At 38.4% G+C, this 27,651-nt stretch overlaps 1 protein-coding gene across 2 annotated transcripts in view; it reads right to left on the bottom strand.

Annotated features, from left to right (window-relative positions):
• NAA35 (N-alpha-acetyltransferase 35, NatC auxiliary subunit) overlaps positions 1–14,358 on the bottom strand; it is a 91,700-nt gene extending 77,342 nt beyond the window's left edge. The window contains exons 1-3 of one of the 2 annotated variants that reach the window (XM_042913101.1): positions 14,146–14,358; positions 13,271–13,399; positions 2,534–2,567 (exon numbers count right to left, since the gene is read on the bottom strand). In XM_042913101.1, coding sequence (XP_042769035.1) covers positions 2,534–2,567; positions 13,271–13,394 — 158 coding nt within the window. In that variant the 5' untranslated portion in view covers positions 13,395–13,399; positions 14,146–14,358. The remainder of the gene's footprint in view (positions 1–2,533; positions 2,568–13,270; positions 13,400–14,145) is intronic. The other variant, XM_042913100.1, reaches the window with a different exon arrangement.
• Positions 14,359–27,651: the final 13,293 nt, after the last annotated feature.

The raw sequence follows: 27,651 nt of genomic DNA, 5'->3' as shown, positions 1-27,651 counted from the left end.
TGGATTAATCAATAAATACTGCTGAAACAAGTGGCACACAATTTGATTCACACAATTTTAAAAAGTAAACCCAGGCAGATTTAAGTTCTATACCTAAAACAAGCAAACAAAAGATTTCAATAATTTTTGAATTTCTGAACAAAAAAAAGATTTTCAATAATTTCAAAAAACTATAAAAGGAGAAGTTGATGTATGCAATTGTGTAAATATTTTAAATTTATATGCAATGATAATAAACCATAGTTAAAACACCATAATTATCTAGGAAGAGTATTTTTAATATAGGTAATTTTTAAAAAGTTGTTATCCAGAATACAACTGACTCATACAACAAATAAGGCAACTAGTCCAAAGAAAAAGAGGCAAAGGACAGGGGCGCCTGGCTGGCTCAGTCAGTGGAGCATCCAACTTCGGCTCAGGTCATGATCTCACAGCTTGTGAGTTCAAGCCTCGCGTCGGGCTCTGTGCTGAGAGCTCAGAGCCTAGAGTCTGCTTTGGATTCTGTGTCTCCCTCTCTCTCTACTCCTAACCCACTCACATTCTGTCTCTCTCTCAAAAATAAACAGACATTTAAAAAAAAAATTAAAAAAAGAGGCAAAGGACATGAATGGACAATTCACAAAAGAAAAAAATGTATATTTATAATAAAAGTGAAAAGCTGCTCAAATTCAAATGTAATCAGGCAATGCAAAACAAAACAATGAGGAATTGCTTTGGCCACTCAGAAAGCTTAAAAAATATACCTAGTTTACTCTCATATACTGTTGGTGGGAGACTGATACAGACTTTTTTTTAGTAAAGTTTGGCTGAACCTATTAAAATCCAGTCATTTGATTTCTAGGCTTCCATCCTAAAATATATTTGCACATGCATACGAAGAGGTTTGTATAAATTAAATGTCTTCAATTTTCCCATGTTACTAATCCCATGTTCCCATGTTGCAATCTAAATGTCCATCAATAGGGATACTGCAGAATAAATTATGGTATAGTCACTGTAAAATACAAAGCAACAGTTAAAATGAACGAGGTATAGCTTATATACTAACATGGAAAGATCTCCGAGATACACTGAATGGGAAAAGAATTTTCAAAATAATACATACTGTAGACAGGAATTTATAATCAACTATTTTTACAGATTTTATTCATATATGTATTTTATAGGTCCAAAAGGACATGCAACAATCTCATAATAGTGATGATATCTGAGCAAAGAGTAAGCATGGGGGACACGGGGGCAGTACAATGGGAAATTTTTGCTTCATCTCTAATGTTTGAATTCGTTTAAAACAAAGTATCCATTACTTACAAGAGAACAACTAAAAACAAGTTTTTAATGGCACAATTAAAACCCTAGACCAGTGAAGTACTTGCCTAATTAGTAAACGCTCTACAGAAATTATAGCAGCATTAAATTAGGATTTCTCCATTCATTCAACAAATGCTGAGCACCTAATATATGCTAGACGCGGTTCTAGGTTCAAGTGCACAAAACAAATTTGCCTGCCAAGATTCCAGTGAAAAGGAAACAGACAGTAAAGATAAAAAGTTACATATACGTTAGAAGATTGTATAGTAGGGAGAAAATACAAGACAGCTAAGGGAGAGATAAATTACAAGAATATAACTTTAATAGGTGTTCAGGGGAGGCTGCTGACAATCATGTTTCCTGGGCTGAGCCTAAAACCTTGGGGAAATGAAGACCACTTGGTCCCTCTTCAGCTGTCTTCCCTCAAATCTTGTTCCACAGTGAGGAGTCACACTCTTTCCTGCATTTGTTTGTGGTATGGTTTCGTTGTATCTTTCCTAGAACCGCCTGCAGCACCAAAAGGATGACCCAGAGTGGTTCTTAGCGTGGTCAATCCCTGGATCAGCACATCAACCTCACCTGGGAACTTGTTGGAACTTCAACTTCTGCGGGGTCCCACACCAGCCCTAAAGAAGGAATTCTGGGGGTTGGGCCCAGCAATGTGTGTTTTAAAAACCCCTTGATGTCTCTGATTCACATTAGTTTGAGAAAAAATTAAATTTCAGGATCTACTCCTGCTCCTCAAATGTCCCATCTTGGCCATTAACTGATTTAACATTTCACATTCCTAATTTTGAAATTGAGCCTGGCCATAGTAGTACGGGAACTGAGGTTATCTACGGGAGTACAAATAGAATCAAGCATCTCCCTTTTTTCGCCTTTCCCAGGATTCTCTCATCAAGCCATTAAATCATTCATTGTTGGTCATCAATCAGCCTATCACAGATAACACAAAATCTGTATCTTTTCCTCAAGAAATTCCATATCCTATACATCTAACTCTTAAAGAAAGGACCATAAATCATAGTTTTACCAGGTACAACCATTTCATATCATAACTAAGGTCAGCTGCCCCAAAACAGCTCACCAAGATTAAAAATAGATTTCTAATTCATTTTATTTTTACAGCTTTGAAATGTAGTATCACCCAGGCCTCAAGGAATACTATTGCACACACAAAAAAACCCCAGAAATATTAAACTACGCTATTTCAAATACTTACAGCTTATCATGAAGCAGTTCTCCCAACTTTAATTCTAAAAGAAACAAACAGAAAAATCCTTTGAATAACACCGTCTTTATATTTAAATTTTAATTCTAAGAAAAAAAAAAAAGAAACAAAACAGTTTTGTTTGAAAATGGGCTTTCATTCCTTTAAACTTCATTTTCTAAGAAATTATTTCTACTCCATTACTAACATAATGCCTTCTACATGATGAATATTTAATCCCTATAAATTGAACTTTTAATAATTAGCAAGCAACCCACCACAGGCCACAAAAATCCAATCAGAATTACCAACCTCATTTTAAAATATCACTAGTAAATTTCCCCCAACTATGCTTTTTCACAGAACTGACTGCTGTTTTTTAACTTTCTTAAACCACTTTTAAGTTGTTTCTTAAATCGCTTGGGGTCATAATCTAACCTTTTTTTGTCCCAGGAACAGTGTCAAAGCTACTTTTTAAAGTTACATTTTATTTAGGGGCACTTCAGTCGGTTGAGCGTCTGACTTCAGCTCACGCCATGATCTCACGTTCGTTAATTAAGCCCCACATCGGGCTCATGCTGTCAGCCTGTCAGTGCAGAGCCTGCTTCAGATCCTCTGTCCCTCTCTCTTTGTCCCTTTCCTGCTTGTGCTCTCCCAAAAATAAATATAAATATAAATATAAAGAAAAAAGAAAAAAAGGAAATTCCATTTTATTTAAATGTAGAAAACACCTGAGTAAACAGCTAATCAAAACAGTATTCATCCTCTATAAAGCAGTTCTCAACTTTGGCTTCATGTTGGTATCAACTCTGGAGCCTGTGAAAATCCCAACATCCAAGCAGCACCCTAAACCAATTAAATTCTAGGGGTGGCCCCTCTGCAATGGTTTTAAACCACTACAGGTAAAATCCCAATGTGCAGGGAAGGGGAGAACTACTACTGTAACATTTTAAGTAACTTAAATATTGATGGTCAAATCCGGTAAAAGATGCAAAGCCCCTGTTTTCCGAACTGTACCCCTCCTACTGATCTTAAGTTAAAGAACATTCATTTTTAACAATTCCAGGTAACAAAACAGATAAATCAATGAGAAGCATATCAAAAACTACGCTATAGTATGACAGAACATAACAGCAGTTCTCACAGATGGTCTGGGAACGCAGGTGTCTGTAACATTAAAATTACTTTCACAGTAATATTACAACATTTTCTTTTTCATTGTATTGACATCTGCACTGATAATACAAGAGCAACAGCATAAAGGGAAAAATAAAAAAGCAACGAGGGCTATACTGCTTTAGCTTCACCACAAATTAAGACAGTGGCCCCCAAGCTAAATAGTGTATTTTTTTACCTCCAAGCACTTGCAGTTAAAAAGACAACATTTTTAAATGTCACTTAAGTCCTTGATGAAGCAGTAAAATCACTAATCTCAAGGCTGGGACCAGGGTGCAGCAAGTGAAGCATTTCCTGCGGGAAATTTAAGCATGAACTCACTTTCAGGTAGTGAGTTGTTTTTGTTTTTAAGTTTACTTATTTTGAGACGGAGAGAGGGAGAGCATGAACAGGAGACGGGCAGGGAGAGAGAGAATCCCAAGCAAGCTCCACATTGTCAACACAGAGCCGGATATGGGGCTCAAACTCACAAACCATGAGATGAAATCAAGAGATGGACTGACTGAACCACCCAGGTGCCCCTCAGGTAGTGAATTCTTAAGTTTTCCACCCTAGGTGCCTCACTTCATTCTAGTGCTGGTCCTGATTTACCTGATTAAGTCTCAATCTTTGAGTACATCTTTTAAATATTCTATTTGACAAAACAGGAAATATAAACAAACACGTCTGCTGCATACCAAAGTAAGCTGTTATTGTAAGGAAAAGCACTTGCACAATTACAATGGAACACCATTTTTACTTGAAAGAACAAATGACAAACTATACTTACTCAGACTTAAGAATATGCCATTTTCTTGGAAAGGAGTTTGTTGCTTTAAGAAAAACTGAAATTTTGTGTTGCCAATGATAAAATTCGAGCTTGTAAGCAAAACTTAGAATTTGGAGAAACATATCTACCACTGCGAACCTGATAGCTTCCCAATATTAAAAAAGACTTTTCTGATAATAGTGGTAATATTAACAAATGTGCTTTTCAGTATTATATATCAGCATTTAGAAGATATGCTTAAGTCAATGAACCAATATTTTCCAAATGGAGACACACGTTCCAAAATTAAGCATTCCAAGTTCAAGGCACACCAATGGATTTTAATGTAACAGAGAGAATGGAAAGTCCACTGATAACAGATCTTCAGATTCCATATCACAACTGATCTTTAAGAAACTACCACCTGTCAAGTTTTGTTGTACTGTAATATCAAAGAAGTATATCCACAATTATCTGAAAAGGTTCCTGTTTTTCAACTATATATCTGGTGAGGCCAGATTTACCTCATATACTTCCAACAAATACAGACAGATTAGCAATTCAGATGCCCTCTATTACGCTGACATTAAAGAGATTTTCAAAAATATAAAACAACTCTAGTCTTGGAAGTTATTCTCTTTTGAAAAATAATTTATTTTTCATCAAAAAACATATTAACATGGAATGGGTTTATAATTGTTTTTAAATCAATTGGGAGGTATTTTTAAAATTTGTTTTAAGTTTTAATGAACATCTATATCCATATCCATATGGAAACACACAATTTTTGAGTGTAAAGGTATAATTTTTAAAAGTATAATGGGGTCCCAAAATCAAAAAATTTGAGAACTGCTGTAATAATTTATCAAATACTTATGGTAGATTTAGGGTACCAAATAGCTTCACCAAACTTAAAAAGAAAAACACTCCACAGACCTTGAACCAAGTCACTCTGTGCCTTGGTTTCCTTATCTGTAAAATGAACTGCTGAACTAGCCGACTCTCAGTATGGTCCCTTAGAACACCAGGAATCAGATCACAGTAAACTATAGGCAGGAAGCTTGAAAATTTGCTCAACTAAGCAGAGTGCAAGCACTTTTACTGCATGATCAACACCTGGACACGGAATCATGATCTTCTACAGCACTACAGACCTGAGTAGTCTGGGTCTTATCCAACTATGCAGCAGTTCTGAAAAGACTTAGCGAGAAAGATAATGTTTTACATTTATCATTAGCAGTCAGAGCAATGACATCATAACATATCATGTAGTCTCTGGACTACTAATAAGAGAATGAGAGTCAAAAAGGCAAGTTAACATTTTAGTACTACTACAGAAATTGTTTTGATCTTGCATGCTGTGGGAAATGTTGTTGATGATCCTAGGGATTACAGACGCACCAAACCACTGAACTAAGTTAACGCAATGATTAAAAAGTAGTTACTTCTACTTTTAAGTTAAAGCCTTAAATAGGTACAGTAGTACATAGCTTAAACCACTCCAAGCAAAGGAAAAAATTAGATATGAGGAAAAATTGATGATTCAAATTTTTTGACTACCTTGACAATCGTCTTTTTCTTTTATCCTCACTCTCATATAAAGTATGAATGTATCTGCTGTGAGAGAAAATTTAACTCAACTTTGTGGGTCACAGATTTTCCTAACATTTTATTGAGGACATCATTCATTTTGCCTTGGAAATGAACAATGAATCATAACTTGTGGTGGAGTTTGGGTATGCAGCAGTTGAAGCATATGCTCATTTGGATGAAACGTTATCTTGCAAAAGAAAAACATGCACCTATGTGACAGCGCAAATACATATATGTTATCATCTTGTAAACGAGATCATGTGTAAACTGATGTTATAGATCTTTGATAAAATTTCTACCCATAACGTTGTAAATGATGGTTAAGTTCCCAGCTAGGATCCTTATGAATACCCTACTGAATCTATGATATAACCGAAATCCAATACCACTGTAATAGTAATATTTAAACAAAATGACGGAGGTTTACCACTGGGTAAGGGTGGCCAATTGAACACAGGCAACTACCTTTAATTCCCTCCAGAAATTTCATTAAAACAACCAAAGGAAGTATGTATGTGTGTGTTTGTGTTTTAAGAAAGGTATACACTCCAAAGAAGAGAAACAGGTACAGAAATAGTGTAATAGTACAACTTGGAAACAAAAAGACAAGTAGTTTCTTAGCAAACTCAAGAAAACCGAATCCTAAAAAGCAGGAGTGAAGAAAGCCCAAAACATGACCTACCATTTGCCTCTAAAAGTACAGATAAAGAGAGGCTAAAACATGGAACTGAGCAGACAGCGCAGAGCCCTGTCCTAATGTACAGAGCAGGACAACTGCCCTCCCTTCCCCACACGTAACACTGAAGACTTTCTGTGAAGAGGGGGGAAACGTCCCCAGGGACATAAGGTTACCTGAAGGCCAGGGTAGAACACTGGAAAGAGGGGGCATTAAGTGAGTATGTGAAAACCCCAGATCTCTTCCCTCACTTATCTGTTAAATCACAGGCAGTCAAGTCAGAGCACCAGCACCAGTCAAGTCCACGTCAGTAAGTCCCACTCAAAAATTCAGAGCTTCCCACTGGCTTTTGGTCTCCCACCCTCAGACAACAAAGAAATCTTAGGTATCTGAAGTAATCCTCAAACATGAAAGATATAAAGGAAACAAACTTGAAAAACAAAAAGGCAAGTTGGCAGAAAGACACTATGTAGAGGAAAATTCAAAAGAACTATTATCCTTAGAGAGATAAAACGGTGCAACCCTGAAACAAAACCAGGACATTTTACTTAAAAAAAGGGGAGGGGGGAATTGTTCTGAGAAAAGAAGTCTTAAAAACATTACAGTGGAAAAGAAAAAATCAGTAGGTTTGGAAGATGCGAGTCTTAGTCCATTCAGGCTATTGCAACAAAAAATACCATAAACTGGACAGCTATAAACAACAAACATTGATTTCTCACAGTTCTAGAGGCTGGAAGTCCAAGATTAAGGCACCAGCAAATATCTGGTGAGGTATCCTTTTGTAAGGAGAATACAAAATAATAAATAAATAAATAAATAAATAAATAAATAAATAAATAAATAAATAAATAGGAAATAGAGTAATTAAAGAAAGTTTCTTAGAACTGAAGGATCAGACAAGGTAAGAAGACCCCAGAGTCATCAACCAGGCAAGCCACTATGAGAGGTCTGTATAAGAGGTCAAACAGAAGACTCTAAAAGGTTACATAGGAAAGCTCAGTTATCAGAATGTCATCAAACTACTTAATAGCAAAATCAGAGCAAAAACATCAATGGGTCATGCCCTCAAAATTCTTAAAGGTATCCAGACACACTATGTTATCAATAAAGTGGGAGGATAAAATAAAAATATTTTCAGACACCCAGAGCCTCCAAAAATTGTATCTCCCATGCATTTTACTCAAGAGGAGAAAAAAGATGTCTAATCTAGGGGCGCCTGGGTGGCTCAGTCGGTTGAGCGTCCGACTTCGGCTCAGGTCATGATCTCACGGTCTGTGGGTTCGAGCCCCACGTAGGGCTCTGTGCTGACAGCTCAGAGCCTGGAGCCTGCTTCTGATCCTGTGTCTCCCTCTCTCTCTGCCCCTCCCTCACTCTCACTTTGTCTTACTCTGTCTCTCAAAAATAAATGTAAAAAAAATTAAAAAAAAAAAAAAGATGTCTAATCTATATTAAAGTAAGAAACCCCAAGCTGATGATCTCAGGATCACACTATGTACAAAGCTTCAGACTGGAGCAGTAAGTAAGAGGCTCGAGGAGAAATTTCTTCAAAGAGATGAAAAACAATACGATGTCTGAGGTATCTGAATGTCTTAAGGAGCTTAAGACAAATGAACAATCTAAGGTAGAACTAATGATAACTACAAAGATTCTGAATAAGAGTTTTTTGTATATAACAAAACTGTGCGGGAAGGAAAAATAACAGCTTTACTCTTTGACTCCACAATAGGTAATATTTGCTTATCCATAGTGTAGCTATAACTATATGGGTAGAGGTACATACATGATTTCAAATTGGGAGTGCGAGGAATCAAGAAATAACAATAGAAGCATGCTATCTATAATTATGAATACTGGAATAACCACCTCAAAGAGGGAAAGTGGTGAGTTCTGAGGACACCTCTTCTGTTAACCAAACCTCCCAACGTAAAGGAGGATATACAATACCCACCTGATTAAGAAGAAAATCTGATAAGATGCATTCAACAATGCAGAAGAGCCCTCAGAATGTATCAACTGTCCCACTCTCTTCCCACTGCTTGCTCTATGTTAATGCTAGTTGTTAGAGGTGTTAAGACATCCAGTATCCATATGTTCCTTTCCTGAAGAATCCAGGGTCAGAAAGGGTAAATGATAGTTGAACATTCTTGAAAGTTATCTAAACAGAGTGAACTATGCAGTACTATTGACATTTTGTGCAGAATAATTACTTCTTTGTGGGGGCTACCCTGTGCAGCATCTTTGCTGTGTACCCGCTAGACACCAGTAACAGCCCAACCCCCCCCCCCCCCCCAACTGTGACAACCAAAAACATTGCAAGACACTGGCAAGTGTTCCTTGAGGGGCAAAATCATCCCTGGTGGAGAACTGCTGATCTCAAGTGACCCACAATTACCAGCGCTGCCCAGTCCCCATGCCTTACAACTGAAAATACTCTTGATAGGATGGAACAAGGAAAACATAATTTTCATTTCCAAAATCAAAATCACTTAAAGAAAAAAAAGTATTTTACAGGGTGCTCAGATCTTTCACCAAGACAATTTCCATCCATCTTTTTTTTTAATCTTTGAATAAAGTGCTAACAAACAGCAAATTCCTAGAACAATGATTCTCAAATTGGGATTTATGAATTCAGCAGGGGAGGAGTCTATATTTTTTTTACGATAACTGTTAAATGCTATATAATCAGTTCGATAATTTTTTAAAAAAAGATTACAGAAGCATACTGCAAACCAACTGGATAATAAGGTTTATAATCAAGTATTGCTACAATTTCAGTGCTCAATCTTATGTTCATAATGAAGCTAGTTTCAGGCAATCACCCAAAATGATACCATTTAATGTAATGCAGGGGTTCTAAAATTTCTGAAGTAGGAGATCCAGATACTCTGATTTGAAGAAACACAGCCTTAATATATTCATTCATTCTTAAAACAAATATATATTAGGCACCTACAAGTGTTCTGAATGAGAGAAGACAATATAGAAAGGAAGAGAAAGAAGTTTAAGAATCCTAGGTTTTGAAACAGGGAAGAGAAATCAATAAAAGGAGTCTTCTGAAGAAAAGTAATGGGCAAGGGTTGAAGAAAGAGGACGGGAGAAGAGGCCTTAAACAACGGGGTCTCTGAGAAAGACAGACTAATGAGGAATGAGTGAAGCCATCAAAGACATAAGAAGATGGGATGACAGGAAGGGCCCATGTCTTTCTAGACTAAAGCTCAAAAAGAATGAAGTAACGATAACGAACCTTGGATTACCTCTGGGTTCTAGACACCTGAAGGCATGTATCATCATCCTAGGAGAGGCTGTTGGCTCTCCACAGAGTGTGTGGAAGAAGGGAATCTGGTAGGTAGAAGGAGCAACGTACGTTTTATGATCTTCTGTGTTTAAGTGAAATTTCTAAATTGAGGGTTTGTTTGTATTCAGAAAGCACCTAACTTTAGACAACCAAATGAAATACGAAGATAAAAAGCTTTTTATAGGAAGCAGAGATGGTTTGAATTCGGCAAAGTTTCCTGGAGAAGCAAAGCTCAGAGGTGTTATTTAGATGAATATATTATGTATCAGGCAAAGTAACAATAATGGCACCATATATTCAAAATAATTTCAAGGAAAAAAAAGCCAAGGGCCTAAATGTCAGATACAGGAAATGTCAAGGGAATGTGTGCCCTCTGCCTAACAGGAGATAAAGGAAGTGATGAAAGTTACAATTTGATCCAGAGGAGTTTGATGAGCCACTAAAAGAACAAGTAGAAATGTGCATGAGGAACACTGTGATCACTATGCAGATTGTTTTCTCAGTACCAAAATAAATAAATAAATAACCATAGTTTAGCCAAATGCCATCACAGTGTTACTGAAGAGACCACTACAACAGTTAAATGGTATTAAGAATATTCGTTTTAAATTTGGTCTTCTGAAAGTTGCTAGAACAGAAGTCTAAACTAAATTGACGCCATGGGGGCACCTGGCTGGCTCAGTCAGATGAGTGTCCCACTTTTGATCCTGGGGTTGTGGGATCGAGCCCCCTCAGGCTGTGCACTAAGTGTGGAGTCTACTTGAGATTCTCTCCCTCTCTCTCCCTCTCTCTCCCTCTCCCCTGCTTCTCTCCCCCAACACACTCTATTAAAAAATAAACTGAGGGGCGCCTGGGTGGCTCAGTTGGTTGAGCATCCAACTTCAACTCAGGTCGTAATCTCAAAACTCATGGGTTTGAGCCCCGCGTGGGCTCTGTGCTGACAGCTTGGAGCCTTGAGCCTGCTTCTGATTCTCTCCCCCCTCTCTCTGCCCCTCCCCCACATGCACATGCTCACGTGAGCTCTCTTTCTCTCAAAAATAAATAAACATTAAATAAATACAAAAATATTTTGACATCGTGAATCTGATTATTTCAGGAAAAGAAAACCAATTATTAATACCACAGGCTCAAGAACTGCCAACAGCCTTTAAGTCCTAAATCTACATTAATTTTTAGTTTCAAGAATGTCTCACACCTGTGCCTCCTGAGACAAAGCAAGAGCTAATTATGGAAGATTTAACAGAATGGCTTGAGGTTGGCAACAAAATGACATGCTACCCCCTCTCAATCCCCACTGAAACAGGTATTAAACCATATTGCCTATTCAAGGTTTCTTCCATGAAGCAGCAAAATTATTTACTCTTCCTCAAACATCAAACTCTCACTGAACTCTGGCTGTAATGGTTCATCTGTCTAGAATTCCCTCCCATCCACTTATAGAAACTCGACCACTCCTTTAAAGCCCAACTCATGCCTTATGAACTTCATAAAACCTTTCCCATTTAGGTTCAGAATGACAGCCCTCTAATATAGATCATTTAAAAAATTAGTGCAGGGGCACCTGGATGGCTCAGTCAGTTGGGCATCCGACTTCAGCTCGGGTCATGATCTCATGGTTTGTGAGTTCAAGCCCTGCCTCGGGCTCTGTGCTGACGGCTCGGAGCCTGGAGGCTGCTTTGGATTCTGTATCTCCTCTCTCCCCCTCCCCCACTTGTGCTCTGCCTCTCTCTCTCTCAAAAATACATAAATGTAAATAAATAAATAATCAGTGCAAAATGATGGGTATGATCCACTTAATAGTTTAAGATCTCTAGGCACAACAATTACACTGTAACTTAGACTTCTTTCTCTCTCCCTTGGATACACAGATATGAGCAGTCCCCCAATTAGTCCCAGTGTAATGTTCTTTCCACTATCTCACTTACGCATACTTTAACTGGACACGTATTTCGGAACAGTGGATGGGCAGGCACATGATTTATCATTTTGCTTATATTCAGCTGGCTCTCTTTCCACCTTCAGCTGCTCCAAGTCTCTACTCTTCCTCTCAAGAGCACTAAACACGCCTCCTCACCAGCATGAGAAACAACTCATTCAGTAAGGAAACAGAAGCCATCCAGGTGTGCATCCCTCCACCATTCCTCACCATCCACTTAGAAATATGTTTCTTCACCAATCCTAACCTCAGTTCCTCCTGTCTCAGTATGTCCTTATTCTATACCCAAAAGTTAATTTCCCTACTATGTTCTTGATCTCATCCTCTTCAAATTCACTCTACCATTTGTTTCTTTCACTTTTCAGTCTCTCCCTAAGGCTCCTTCCTCTCAGACAACAAGTATGCTCATTTCTCTAATCATTTATGCCTATGCATTTATTAAACTATTACAATGTACCAGGAAATGTTCTGTGTGCTAGGGCTACATCAAGATCTCTGCACTCACAGAGCTTACATTCCAGTGGGGGAGGTTGACAATAAACAAGAAATAACTGACAATGACGGTTTCTGACAGTAGGTTAAGTATTACGATAAAAATAAAACAAGTAATTCAACTGAGGTGGAGTTGTACAGAAGAGAATGGGGCTAACTCTGCTTAGACCGGTTGTTTTGAGAAATCCTCACTGGAGAGGTAACATTTAAGGAGCTGGCTACGTGAGCACCTGGAAGCAAAGGAGTTTAAAACACAGAAAAGGAAATATACAGAGGTCCGAAGGGAAACTGCCTTCGTGTACTTAATGACATAAAAAGGACCTTGTGACTAACATAATGAGGCTAGTGGGGCAGTGGTACAAAAACGAAGTCAGTGTAGGCAGGCACCAGACCATACAGGCCATGGGGACAGAATACGGATTTTATTCTACACAGAACAGGAAGCCACTGAAGGCTCTTAAACAGGGAATGACGTGGTTCGATCATTTACAAACCTCAAACATACAATAATACTAACGTCTTTACTTCCATACAACTCATGTTTCCACAGTTTGAAATTACTGCCATGTACTCTCCACTCTGTTACTCAAAGCTAGACAAACTGAAGAAATTGCTTCAACATCTGTATTTCATGCGATATCAAATACCGACTGGCTTTGAATGAAAGTTAAAATCAGAAGGTAGAGAATGAATACGTGTGGTTAACAAACTTGATAAAGCACACTTACCTGTTGATTTCCTTACATTTAATGAGTTAGTCCACAAATCACAATCAAGATTGTATTTTATCTTTTCCCAGATTTTGAGCTTCTAATCCAAAAATTCAAACTCACCTCGACAAGCTTCTTCAAAATCTTGGGTTATGTCCACCCAGCTTGTATTGCTTTTTTCCATCTTTTCTGGTATACTGAGCTCCCATCCTGAATCATCATCTTCTACAGAAGCTTTCATGACCATAATGCCTATAAAATTAACACTGGTGTAAAAGAGATTGTGGCTTTCAAGGCAAGGGTATTTTTGCAATCCTTGTGTGTTTGCCGAAGTACTCGATGGAAGTCTTACTAAACTGCCAGACCTCATCCGAGTTTGAAGATGGTACTGGAAAAAAAATACCTTAATGCAACTAAATCTTACACGGACACTATCGCTGTTCATTTACTAATAGTCCAGCACCTACCAGGGCTCTAAGAGTTTGCCTTCCCACTATCTAAGAAGAAAAATCACAAGCCGCCCCACCACTGGCCCCAACAGAACCAACTCCAGAGCTTTCAACTTTCCACACTGGCCACAAATGGCCAAGACACTCTTCACAGTCCCCTCCTGCAGCCCGGGAGCCCATGAGGCAACTACTCAAGTCAGGGTGGTCCCTCACCTGGCCGGAACTCTCTGGGCCGACCTGGACCCCCGCATAGCCTCGCACGGTGGGCACGGAGTGCGGGAGCGCCTCGCGGGGTCCAACCCACCCGGCCCAGGGTGGCGGCGCACCTGAGGCGGGGACCCGCCCCACGTCCGCCCTACCCGGGTCAGCTCAGCCCGACCCGGCCCCGGCCCCGGCCCCGGCCCCGGCCCCACAGGGCACGGAAGCAAGGGCAGAGCTGTCGACGCGCGGGAGTGCGGGCACGCCCGGTGCCGGGTCGTCGCCCCGGCAACACCCGGCAAGGCCCGGGCCTCGGCGGGCAGCGGACTCGGGGGAGCCTGCAGCTCCTACCTGAAGCGCGGCGGGAGGGCCGGGGCCCCAGGGTGACCTGGCGTCCCAGGGTCTGCCACACGCACGGGGGGCTGCGACTCTAGGACACTGGAGGGAGGGAGTTTCAATGGCTCTGCGCTGGCGGTCCCTACCTACTTCTCCCGTGGCCGCCCGCGCCGCCACGCACCGTCCAAACCGCGGAAATAACGACGCCGCCTCTGCCGCCGCCGCCCCCTCCCCTCAGCCCTGCCCGACCGGCCGCGTGCGCGCATGCGTACGCCGGGTGCGCGCGACCCCGCCCCCTCTCCCTCACTCCTGGGGACTTCGCATACCCCGGCCACACCCCCTCCCTCACCACCGCCGCCGACGGCAGCGGTCTTCTCTTCTCGCGGGATTAGAGCCAATCGCGAGACCGGAAGCTACCTTCCTTCTGCCTCAAGCCGAGTCCCGGGCAGTGGGCGGGTCCCGATGAGGGGTGGAGCCAGAGGGGGTGGTCTCAGAGCTGGCCCAGACAGGCTCCGTGGGATATTTTTAGAAAGGTACCGCTAAGGGGGGGAAAAAAGCAAGGACAATATTTGTAGACCTTAGCAGTTGTGGCCACGCAGGAAGAGCCTGGCTGTGAATTTCATCGAGCTAGTGCTGCCTGACACAGGATTTATGTTTCCTAGAGAGCCTGGAGGTTTCTTGGGGGAAAAGAGAAACGAAATATCTAGAGTCAAGCCATTTTCTTTGAGACTTGTAAATATTTTACGTTTTTCTTAAAATTAACAAAATGATCAGTTTTAAAGTGGGATTATGCAAGTAGACTTCCAAGAGTAAGAAGCACATCTTTACTACTAATTTAATTCCCATTAAAACGGCCAAAATTTAAAAGACGACACCAAATGTTGACAAGGATTTGGAGCAACTGGACCTCTCCTGTTGCCGACGAGAAAGCAAAATGGTACAATCACTTTTAACAGTTTGTCTTTTACCAGAAAAGTGATCATACACTTACCATTTGATCTAGCAATTCCACTCCCAGGTATTTTCTTAAGAATATGAAAATATGCGTCCACTTGTACCTTACATTTCATAGCTTCATTTTTAATAATCCAAAACTGGAAACCCATATGTTCATCTACTGGTGAATGGATAAACTTATCGCTCATCCATACAATGTAATGAATAATAATTACCAACAAACAGGGGTGAACTACTTGACATGCAAAATCATGAATCGCAAAAAAACATTATGTTGAGCAAAGGAAATAAAAAGCATAAGCAAAAGAATATGATTCCATTTATATGAAACTTAAAAAAAAATTTTTTTAACGTTTATTCATTTTTGAGAGACAGAAACAGAGCATGAGCAGGGAAGGGGCAGAGAGAGAGGGAGACACAGAATCTGAAGCAGGCTCCAGGCTCTGAGCTGTCAACACAGAGCCCAACACAGGGCTCGAACTCATGGAACTGTGAGGTCATGACCTGAGCCAGTCAGACGCTCAACCCACTGAGCCACCCTGGCGGCCCTATATGAAACTCTTAAAAATAAAAATGCAATTTATACTGACAAAACAGAGCATTGAGTGCCTAGATGTCAAGGAAGCATTAACTAGAATAGGGCTAGATGATTTGAGGTGATAGAAATGTTGTTTCTTGATTATAGTAGCCACTATACAGCAGCCATTTTAAAAAAGTAAAAAGTAATCTTTGTGTCTCTTACAGAATAATAAGTTTTATAACAGCAGGAGCTTTGCCAGTTTTGAACAAAATTATATCCACCTCACTTAGGGTGGTGGTTGGCAGGTAGTAGGTTCTCACTAAAGGCACTAAGGATGAAAATATAGGGCAGAATTACAATAAAGAAAATCTATACTGTTTCTCCAAAACCATTTGCTGAACTTTGCAGAGGCCATAAGAAATCTAGAAAAGGATGAACTGACTGCATCTGAGTTATTCAGTATTATGTGTAGATTGTGACAAAAACTGATATAGCAAGAAAACAGAAAAACAAAAACCCCCACCAATGTTTGGAAATAAGACTGCTTCAGAACTCAAAAACAAAACAAAACAAAACAACAACAAAAGATCACCAGAACAAGGCAGCCAAATGAAAAAGGATTTTCTTAATTTCTTTACTAAAATTGTAATTTACCTGAAATTCAAGTTAATTTTCACAAGCTCTAATTACCTCTCCTCTTTAAAAACCATTTTCCCTGGGCACTTGGGTAGCTCAGTTGGTTGAGCAGCTGACTTTGGTTAATGCCATGATCTCGTGGTTCCTGAGTTCCAGCCCCACACTGGGTTTCCTCCTATAAGCCTGTCAGCATAAAGCCTGCTTCAGATCCTCTGTTCCTCTCTCTCTCTCTCTGTCCCTCCCCCATTGAGCTTTCCAAAAAATAAATTTTTTTAAAAAATAAATAAAAATAAAAATGATTTTCCCTGAGAGGCTTAATTTATGATGACATCCCATATGCCTCAGAGTCTTAAAAAAGGATGAATATTTTAGACATTAGATAAACTACATGATGAATAAATGAATGTAAAGTAATTGATCGACAAATAGTCTGTCTACCTAAACATGTCTACAAATATAGAGTAGATGGGCAATTTGGCCAGCTGGAAACAAATTCCTATGAAACTAAATCTTGACTCATAAAATCCTAAGTATTCCATGCTTAAACATTAATATTGAAAGGAAATTTAGCTTGATATGATTATTTTATATTGATACAAGGAACCAGTGTAGCATCAGTTTGATAAAAGCAGAGCTACCAAAGTGACCTTTATGTCTGAGTGTATCCAGTTTTATCACTACATAAAATAAATTAAGGATGTCCTAAAGCCTGTAGGCAGTTCAGAGAAACGCTTTCAAAAAAAGGAAACAGAGTAAAAATACCCTACTGTTCCATGTGACAGAAAGAAACATGGCATTATTTTTTTTATTAAGTATAGGTAAAATCAGTTTAGTTAGTTCTATTGTATTTAATTCTCCTTTTTAAAAGTCTTATACTTATGTATCTCAAGAATACACAGTATAGGGACACCTGGGTGGCTCAGTCAGTTAAGTGTCCGACTTCAGCTCAGGTCATGATCTCGTGGTTGGTGAGTTCGAGGCCTGCATCAGGCTCTGTGTTGACAGCATGGAGCCTGGAGCCTGGAGCCTGCTTTGGATTCTGTGTCTCCCTCTCTCTCTCTGCCCCTCCCCCCGCTCACACTCTGTCTCTCTCTCTCTCAAAAATAAATAAACATTAAAACATTTTTTTAAAAAGAATACATAGTTATACAATAGCCAAGATATGAAAGCAGCCCAAGTATCCATCTATAGATGAATGAATAAAGAAGATGTGATACTCACACTCACACACACACACACACACACACACACACACACACACACAATGGAATATTACCCAGCTATAATAATCATTTGTGACCACATAGATGGACCTAGAGGGTATTATGCTAAGGGAAATATGTCAGATGGAGAAAGACAAATACCATGTGATTTCACTTACATGTGGAATCTAAAAAACAAACCAATAAACAAATAGAAAGCAGAAACAGACCCATAAACACAGAGAACAAACTCTCAATTGCTAGAGGGGAGAGGGCAAGGGAATGGCCCAAATGGGTGAAGGGCAGTGGATACAGGCTTCCAGTTTGGAATGAATAATTCATGGGGATAAAAGGTACAGCATGTAGTCAATGATACCTTCAATGGCTTTGTATGAGGACACTACATTTGTGGTGAGCATAGCATAATGTACAGACTTGTTGAATCACTATGCTGTATACCTGAAATTAATGTAATATTGTGTATCAACTATACCTCTGCATAAAGAAAAAAAGTAAAAGGATACACAGAAATCCAATAAAAAGTTATTTAAAAAGTTAAAATAAACTTCTGTATTAGAGGATAATGTATAATTATCCTCTGTAAAATGCTTGTAATGTGTCATTATAAATACATTTTCTCACACATTTTTAATTAGTTGTTTCCATCCATCGCTTATTGCCACTGTTAACTAGTCCTGTAGTTTTGCTTAAATAACAGCATTTAAGTAACAGAAAATTCAATACAGAATAGTTTCAAATAAACATCCAGTTTTCATAATTTAATATTAAAGTGATAACACATGTGTGTATACTGTATATGTCTTTTTTCCCGATATGGCTGTGTCCTGGATTGATAGTCTAAAAGTGGAGTCCCAGGGACACCTCAGTTGGAAGAGCATCTGACTCTTGATCTCGGGGTCATGAGTTTGAGTCCCACTTTGGATGTAGAGATCACTTCAAAATAAATAAATAAATAAATAATCCCCAACTTCACCTAGTGAATGTACCATAATTTATTCAACTAGCTCTCTGTTGATGGACATTTAGGTTGTTTCCAGGCGTTACCATTATAGATGGCATTACCATGAGAAGCTCTGCACCTATGTTTTTTCGCAATTTTGCCAGTGTATCCCATAAACAGAATTTGGGGTCTAAGTATACATGCATTTGTAATTTTATATTGCCAAATACCCCTCTATCAAATTTGTTCCTTTTTTTCTAACATTATTTTAAATTTTGTTTTTTATTTTATAGACAGAGTGAGTGCAGGAGCAGGGGCGAGGAGCAGAGTGAAAGAGAGAGAATCTTAAGCAGACTCCATGCCCAGTGCAGAGCTCGATACGGGGTTCAATCCCATGACCACGAGACCATGACCTGGGCTGAAATCAAGAGTTGGACACTCAACCAACTGAGCTATCCAGGTGCCCCAAGTTTGTTCCTTTTTTAATGTCCACCAGCAACATGCAAGACCACTCATTTTCCCATAGCCTCATCAACACAGTATAGGATCAAACTTTTAGAGTTTTGCCATATGGCTACATGATAAAAATGGTATCTCAGCATAGTTTTAATATGCATTTTCTTATCACAAATGAGGTAGAAAGTCTCTTTATCTTTTTAAGTGAATTTTATATCTTTTTCGGTGATCTGTCTGTTTTTATCTCTAGGCTTTTTTTTCTTGTAGATTACTGGTTATTTTCTTTTCTACTTTTAAGAAGCTCTCGCTATTAACTCTGTAAGGATTTACGCTGCAATTTTTTAAACCAGTGTGTCACATGTCTTTTTACTTTGCTTTTGGTTGTTCTTTTATACTTGCTACATGAAAGTATTTTTTAGTCAAATTTATCAACAATGATGTCATTTAGTACCATGGGTATTATTGAGACACCATAAGAGGATGGTGTCAAGAGAGAAGTACAGCAAAACCTTGGATTATGAGTAACTTGTTCTGTGAGTGGTCTGCAAGATGGGCGAACATTTCTAATAAATTTTAACTTGATAAACAAGCTATGTCTTGGGATACAAGTAGTACGTGAAGCTGAACATTACATGATCACAACTGAGCCAATGGTTCTTCTCTCTCTTGCTGTGGGATTGTGGGTGATCATCAATGCAATGGCACATTTCCGAGAAATCCTCAAAAGGAGGCAAAAGCAAGTGTCATTGGACAGGTTCCTTGTTAACGTTGCACAAAAAGAAGAAAGATTCCATTGAGCCAGTAGGTAACAGTGATACTGTTAGTCACAGTGAAAATCTTCCTACATAATAACCCTCCTCTCTCTCTTGTCTCCCTCACACCAGCCACGAAGGTTTTCAAAGGTAAGTGCAGGTTAATTTGTTTATTTTTCTTTTTATTTAGTATTTTCTTTATTATTTTGTATTATATTACAGTATTGTAATCATTTTTATATGAATATTTTTGGGTTGTGGAACAAATCATTGGAGTTTCCATTATCTCTTATGGGGAAATTCGCTTTGATATACAAGTGCTTTGGATTATAAGCATGTTTCCAGAATGAATTATGCTCACAAACCAAGGTTTTACTGTAGGATCAAAATGGAGTGCTGAGGAAGCCCAACATTTGAGATCAGGTAGAGGAAGAGAACCTGTGGAAGGGCTCTGAGAATAAAGACCAAAGCAAGAGAAAAATCAGGAGAGTGGTTCACTGAATCTGAGAGAGATGTCAACTCTCAATTATCCCTCTTTTTTAAAGTTTTTTTTTTTTTATTTTCATGAAGCCCAATTCATTCATTTTTTTCTTTTTTTTCAAATTTATTTATTTAAGTAATCTCTAAACCTAATGTGGGGCTCGAACTTACATCCCCCAGATCAAGAACCCATGCACTCCTCTGATTGAGCCAGCTGGGTGCCCCTCAATTATCCTTGTAATGAGACTTACATAACTTATTACAGTCTTTTCATTGTAAAAAATCTTTTCATAATTCCTTTTTATAAATGATTCTCAGCAGTTCCTTCAAACTTTATCATGTGAATTTTTTACTTAACAAAAGGATTAACTACATGTGTAGACTTCTTATGAATTCCCTTAATGAGTTGACTAATCCATTAGATCTTGAAACTCTAAAACTTCTGTCAAAAGGGAAGTGAGCAGAGCAGACACCAATAAATACTGGAAAAAAACCTTTATTAATTAGATAAACTTTAGATCCTAATTGAAATACACTGAGAAGAATTTGAAACTACTGAGCAAACTTAAACAGCGGCTGGATATTTGATATCCAGAAATTAATATTTTTACATGGTATAAAGACATTGTAGTAATCTTTAAAAAAAAAAAACCTTTGGTTTTTAAGAGACCCATATTGAAATATCTATAAGTGAAAAGATATGATGTCTGGTATTTCCTTCAAAATCATCCTGTGGGTTGGGGATAAACAGAGAGAGGAAATAAGATGTGTTGATAATTGTGGAAGATGGTGATGGATATAACCACTCACAGTATTATTCTCTCTACTTTTGTCTGGTTAATTTTCCCATAATAAAACTTTTCCTTAATAAAGAAATTAAGAACCACATGTTTGTCCCTAATGGCTTTAGCTCATTGAAGAATATTCTTTACTCTGCTGTGTTACTATAGTCCCAGTGTTGGAGTGCTGACAATACTGACGACATCTTTGATGCTCCATCTTGTTCATGTTCGTCTCTTTTGGGGCTTCCAGGCCCCTTGGAGATTAATATACATACCTTAGAAATGCCTGCCAAGGTCAGGATAGGTAGAGGGGAGGACTGCTTTGGCTTCCCATGACTGTTAGAGATAACAGTCTTTTCCCTTCCTGGTGCACAGAAGATGCCACAAGGTCTAATTAAGGGTTACCTGTCAGGCACATGTGAACACTTTGATCTCACTACACAGCTATTCGGTGTGCCCCCTCCCTCTATAAAATCTGTGGACTAAGGTCTGCCCTTTTTGGAGAATAATGAAGCAGCTGCCACGGATCAACCTCCACCCGATACTCCTGGGTAGGAAGTTACACACTGAATAAAACTCGTGTAAACTGAATGGAGTTGTCTGCTTCGTTTTCCTGTCTCAAAGTGCCTCCTCGGTTCAGGGGATACTTTACCATCTCTCCCCCACTTTCTGACACCTAGCCATTTAAATAACATAAAACACTGCAAGTAAGTTGCTGTGAAATAAAACATGTTGGTGTGGACACTGCAAACTGGGAATTTAAAAATGTCTTCCCTTAAATGTTACACTAAACACTTACTATTCAGTGACCTAAATTTTTTTTTAATGTTTATTAAAAATGTCCTGCAGTGACCACTAGGTAGATTTCTTATTATAAAACTAAAAAGTTTGGAACACCTGGGTAGCTTAGTAGGTTGAGCGTCCGACTTTGGCTTAGATAATGACCTCACGGTTCATGGGTTCAAACCCCACATCAGGCTCTGTGCTAACAGCTCGGAGCGTGGAGCCTGCTACAGATTCTGTGTCTCCTTTTCTCTCTGCCCCTCCCTCACTCATGTTCTCTCTCTCTCTCTGTCTCTCAAAAATAAACATTAAAAAAATTTTTTTTAATAAAACTAAAAAGCTTAATAAAACTAAAAAGCTATTCATGCATGTAAACTGAAACATAAAAATCACCCATAATCCCAGGTAAGAGAAAACCTTTGTTCATACTATTTATTCATTTTGTCCATGCATATATATAGGTTTTTATTTTGTCTATTAAAAGTGGGTTCTCACTGTACATATTGTTTTGTATTCTATTTTTTTAACTTCAAGATTGATTCTGAATATCATCATTGTAGAACACTCAGACACACAAGTATTTTCCCACTCAGGAATCCTTTAAATCCCACTTATAGATGTGGTCATTTCTCCTCTGTGATATCTGATCTTGTCAATTTTTTCCTTATTGTGCTTGTAAGAAGTTTAACTCATACAATTTATCCCTTTTTTTCAAAAACCAGTTTTTTAATTTTGTCTTTTTTGTATTTTTTCTAATTTATTCCTATCTTATTCTTATTAATGTACTGAAATTTCATAATGACTTACTAAGGCATAACTCTTATTTTCATGTATTTTTCTGGGCATTAAATGAACCCTTTGAGTGTAAAAATACACATGTTTCAGGTCTAGCGAGTTACCTTAGTGTTTTATTATGTCCTTCCCTTTTCCCTCTGTCCTCAACTTCTAGAAATATTCTTCAGATATCAGATTTCTTGAACTGGTCAATTTTTTCACCAAAAAAATTCTGTTTTGAGGCGCCTGGGTGGCTCAGTCCATTAAGCATCCAACTCTTGATTTCAGTGGATTATAAAATTACATAATGTAAATTTCCCCTCCTTTTCTGATATTTTGGTTATTCAGTACCACTTGTCTATATTGTCTAGAAGGCTATTTCATACTGAAAGTAAAGTTCTAGTGCTTTGTCACACTCAGATTCATGGCTGCTTACTCCATTTTTAAACATCTTTGAGGAAAAGGGTCTTTATTTTATATTCCCGTCTCTTCAAAATTCCATTTCAGTGACTTGAGTTTACAAAACTATTAAGGCACTCATGCTTCAGATTCTGTACTTTACAAGTATGCAGTGTAGTTGAAAACAATAATTTCAGTTGCCTAAAGAACAGCTTTCAGGTGCTTGAAGGTTTATAGGAAACCTCTTATGATTGTGAGCCCTGAGATAAAATGTAAAACCACTTTTATTCTAACTAAATTGAACCAAAATATAGACACTTACATGAGACATGATCTTGTAAATTTCTCTTTATCTTCAAACATGATTTTTATTTTTTTATTTAAGAAAAAAAATTTTTTAATGTTTTATTTTGAAAGACAGAGCGAGCTAGTGAGCGCAAGTAGGGTAGGGGCAGAGAGAGAGGGAGAGAGACAATCCCAAGCAGGCTTCATTCTCAGCACAGAGCCCGACACAGGGCTCCATCCCATGACTGAGATCATGACCTGAGCTGACATTTAACAGACTAAGCCACCCAGGGGCCCTTGAACAGGACTTAAAAAGCTACAAATGATCATGTTTATCTTTCAGAAAATATGAAATGCTACTTTAATCTGCACAGTCTCTTAGGATCTGGAGTCCTTGGAGAACTCTGCCAAAGTTAAAGTTTGGGCAACTCAAATGTAGAAAATCATGAAGGAAACTTTGTTATTTATAGAATGGTATATTTCCATCTTTCTGCACCAGTTATTCTTAAAATATGCTTGAGGATAAACAAAGGAGAATAACATTCATTGGTATTATTAAGTGAAAATATATAATGTGAAGTTAAGACTAAGATTTATTCAAAGCCAAATGCAGTAACTAAAGAATGCAAAATGATATCTACTCTACCAAACTTCCATACAAAATAATTACCAAAATAATTTGAAAATAATCGAGATAAAATATACTGGCAAGTGTGTAGGGGGGAAAAAAGATCATCTGCTACAAACTATGATTCATAACATTTCCAGTATTGTTCTAGCCTTTTTCTCTTTGGGGACAGTCAAGAACTGGGATTTCTGCAGATATACCAATATATGAAATATAGAGTTCATACTATAATATAATGCCAGCACATGAGTGTTGAAAAATCTAGAGTTATAAAAAAGAATCTGAAGCAACATAACTTGCAGGTTCTAGGAGAGGCTAAGCTATGAGTTCCATCCTTACACACACACACATATTGCAATGAAACAAACAATGTAAGAGAGATCTGCAAGGTGTTTGGAACACTATTCTTTCATTATTTTCTCATCTTTTCTGGAAATTAAAGTAGATGGGGCAAGACATCTACGACTTTCTTAGTTTTTTTTGTACAGAACTTTCATTTCTGCATAAATTTTTTTCCTGCTAATGGCAGTGTGCATCCACATTGTGGAATCTTTCCACATAACATAGACATGTAAGAACTACAGGTTTCCTTGAATCTTCACGTGGTCATGGCCTCTCTTTATTCCACATAAGAAAAATATAAAGAAAAAATTACTTTGTTATCAAGTCCTGCATTCCAAACTCCACTTTTCGGTTCTGAAACTTTTACTGATTACTTCCATAACTCAACAAATATCTACCAAGCGCCTTTTCTGTGTCAAGTACTCTTCTGTGCAGTGGTGACGTCGCAGGATACAAGACCAATAAGATCCTTGCTCTCACAGAAATTACAACTTAGGAAGGTAAGTTATTCTGGCGTTTTGTTATTAAAAAATCTAATTAGAGGTAATTCAGAAGAAAGAAAAGCAGGAAAAAGAAATTCTATGCCAACACAATTATTATTAGTATTTTGCTCTCTTTGCTTCTAGTTATTTTCTCCCCCTCTGCCAGAGTTTTTGGCTGTTTTCCTTTGTTGGGGGCGGGAGTGTGACAGGGTATTAACGTACCACATCCTAGGTTTTTCTCTTTGTAAGTGTGTGCCCACGTAACCGCATAATCTTCATGATTATCATTTTTAAAAATTTTTATTTATTTAATTTTAAGGGGAGGGGAGAGGGGCCGAGGGGGAGAGAGAGAGAATATTAAGCACACTCTATGCTCATCATGGACCCCAAGGCAGCGTTTGATACCATGATCCTGGGATCATGATTTCAGTCAAAATCAAGAGTCAGTTGCTCAACCAACTGAGCCACCCATGCACCCCAATCATTTTTATCGTTGATAATATTCAAGTGTTCACTGTTTCTTGAGACTGGTATTTGGATGGGATCCCAAACACCAGTTCACATATTCCATCCTTAGGGAAAACTAATCTCTACTGGGGTTTGTTGACAAATGCTACTTATATCCCAAATCCTTTTTTTTTTTTTTTTTTTTAACTTCAGGCTTGCTGATCAGGAGTGGCTAGGCTTGTAATGGGTTTATACGGACAGGCTACACGTGTTTATGCTGTTGTCCAATGGTGTGACATACATTCCCATAGAAATAAAATGATTAATGATGCTTCAATTCCCAGGCCAGTCCAGATCATGAAGGGCTTTGTTGGTCTTGGATGTACTTAGGTGTACTCTTAGCATGAAGCGTCTTCAAAAATTCAAATGGCTTTCGGACCCAGAATTGTAAAGTGAACAACTGCTATTGTGTTGGTGCTAGAAGAAAATATGTGTGACATTACCAACAACTACCATACAAGTGAATTTTTTGAATAGGGCTTATTTATAAACTTTTGACTGTTACAGCAATGCTATTTTTCCTTGTTAAAGGGAACAATTGTCAGTGGATAGTCAATTGTGTTCACCCATTTATTTTATCTAGATAAAAAGAGTCTGGTTGCCTTTACTTGGAAAGCAAAATCTCTGGCTTTAGAGATGTTGTTTGACATTCTTCAGATGATAGAACCTATAATTCAGACCTCAATTCCCAAAGATACTGTGCATATGTGCAGAGAACAATCTGGGTTCTGAGGGTATACTAAAAGATATGACCATCAATTGGCTTCTAATTTCAAGGGAGAGAGTTACAAGCTAACAACTACAACAGGAGCCACAATGAAGTAAAGTGCCACAATAGTGGTAGAAGCTTTGAAGAAAGTGAAAAGACAACCCAAAAAATGGAAGAAAATTTTTGTAACTCATTTATCTGACATAGGATTTGTAGATAGAGTATATTAAAGACTGTTACAACTCAATAATAAAAAGAAACAATTTAAAAATGGACAAAAGATCCAAGTACAATACACAAATGGCCAATAAGCACACAAAAAGATAATCATCATCTTTAGCTACCAGGAAAATGCAAATCAACTGAGATACCAATGAGATACCGCTTCATGCCAATAGAAGAGACCCATCATAAAAAAATGTTGGCGAGGATGTGGAGAAACTGGAACCCTCATACGTTGCTGATGGGAACTTAAAATGGTACGGCTGCTTTGGAAACAGTCTAGAAATCCCTCAAAAGGCTAAACATAGGGAGACCATTCTACTCCTAGAATGGCTTCTATCCAAAGAAATGAAAACATATATCCACACAAAAACAAGGGCATGAATGCTCATAGCAGCCTTAACCATAATAGCCCCAAAATAGAAATAACCAAAATGCCCATCAACTGAAGAATGGATAAATAGAATGTAGTATACCCATACAAGGGAAGATTATAGAAACAGATGAGGTACTGATATGTGCTATAAGATGAATGGACCTTGAAAACATTAGGCAAAGTGAAATAAACCAATCACAAAAGATCACACACAATTCCATTTATGCAGAGCATCTAGAATAGGCAAACCTGTAGAGATAAGAAGCCGAAAATCCAGGGGCGATGGAGGGCTGTGGGTGATTGCTAAGGGGAACAGGGTTTCTTTCTGAGGTAATGAAAGTGTTTTGAAATTGATTCTAGTAATGACTGCACAACTCTGAATATGCTAAAAGCCATGGACTTATACACTTTAAATGGGTGAATTGTACGGCTTGTGGGTTACATCTCAATAAAGCAGTTTTATTTATTTTTTTTGTTTTAGAGTGAGAAAGAGCATGCATGCACATGAGGCGGGGAGAGCGGCAGAGGGAGAGAGGATCTCAAGCAGACTCCACTCAGCGTGGAGCCCAATGCAGGGCTTGATCCTATGACCTGGGTTCATGATCTGAGCTGAAATCAAGAGTCCAAAGCTCAACCGGCTGAGCCACCCAGGTGCCCCTCAATAAAGCTGGTTTAAAAAAGGATTGGGGGTAGCTGGGAGTGGGAATGAAGACTGCCTGCAAATGGTCATGATGAATCTTTTAGGGGTGGTGAAAATGTTTTATTATAATGATGGTTTCACAACTTTAAATTTATTAATAATCATTGAGGTATACCCTTAAAATGAATAAAATTTATGGTATATAAAAAGTATTGATATATAACTTAAGTAAACTCTCAGAGGGCTTAGGATTCTGGCTCAACGGCAAGAAACAGTCTTGGTAAGAACTCAAATTTCTGGAATAGTATGCTTCCTGAAGCAGAAGTTCCGTAAGGCAGCATAATTTGTGGCCAGCCTCAACACCCAGAGGCGTTACTGCTAACAATAGTATTTCACAAATTCCAGGTGACTAGTCCTATGCTGGTTTCCAAGCCAAGAAAAGGCAACTTGTAAAGATGAGCACTTGGTCATGGCCCCACGTGAACCTTCAGATCACACAGCTATGTATAGTAGGCTTGCCAGCACAGCATGGCCATCCATGGTATCTTCTTACACTGCAGTGTAAGAAGATAACTTCTTGGGACACAAGTTATCTGAGCCCACTGGATTGGATTGCTTCCTGGCAGAT

The sequence above is a fragment of the Panthera leo genome, chromosome D4, assembly GCF_018350215.1.
Source record: "Panthera leo isolate Ple1 chromosome D4, P.leo_Ple1_pat1.1, whole genome shotgun sequence".
Lineage (NCBI taxonomy): Eukaryota > Metazoa > Chordata > Mammalia > Carnivora > Felidae > Panthera > Panthera leo.
Note: the sequence above shows the minus strand (reverse complement) of the source record. Positions and strands in the feature narration are given on the sequence as shown.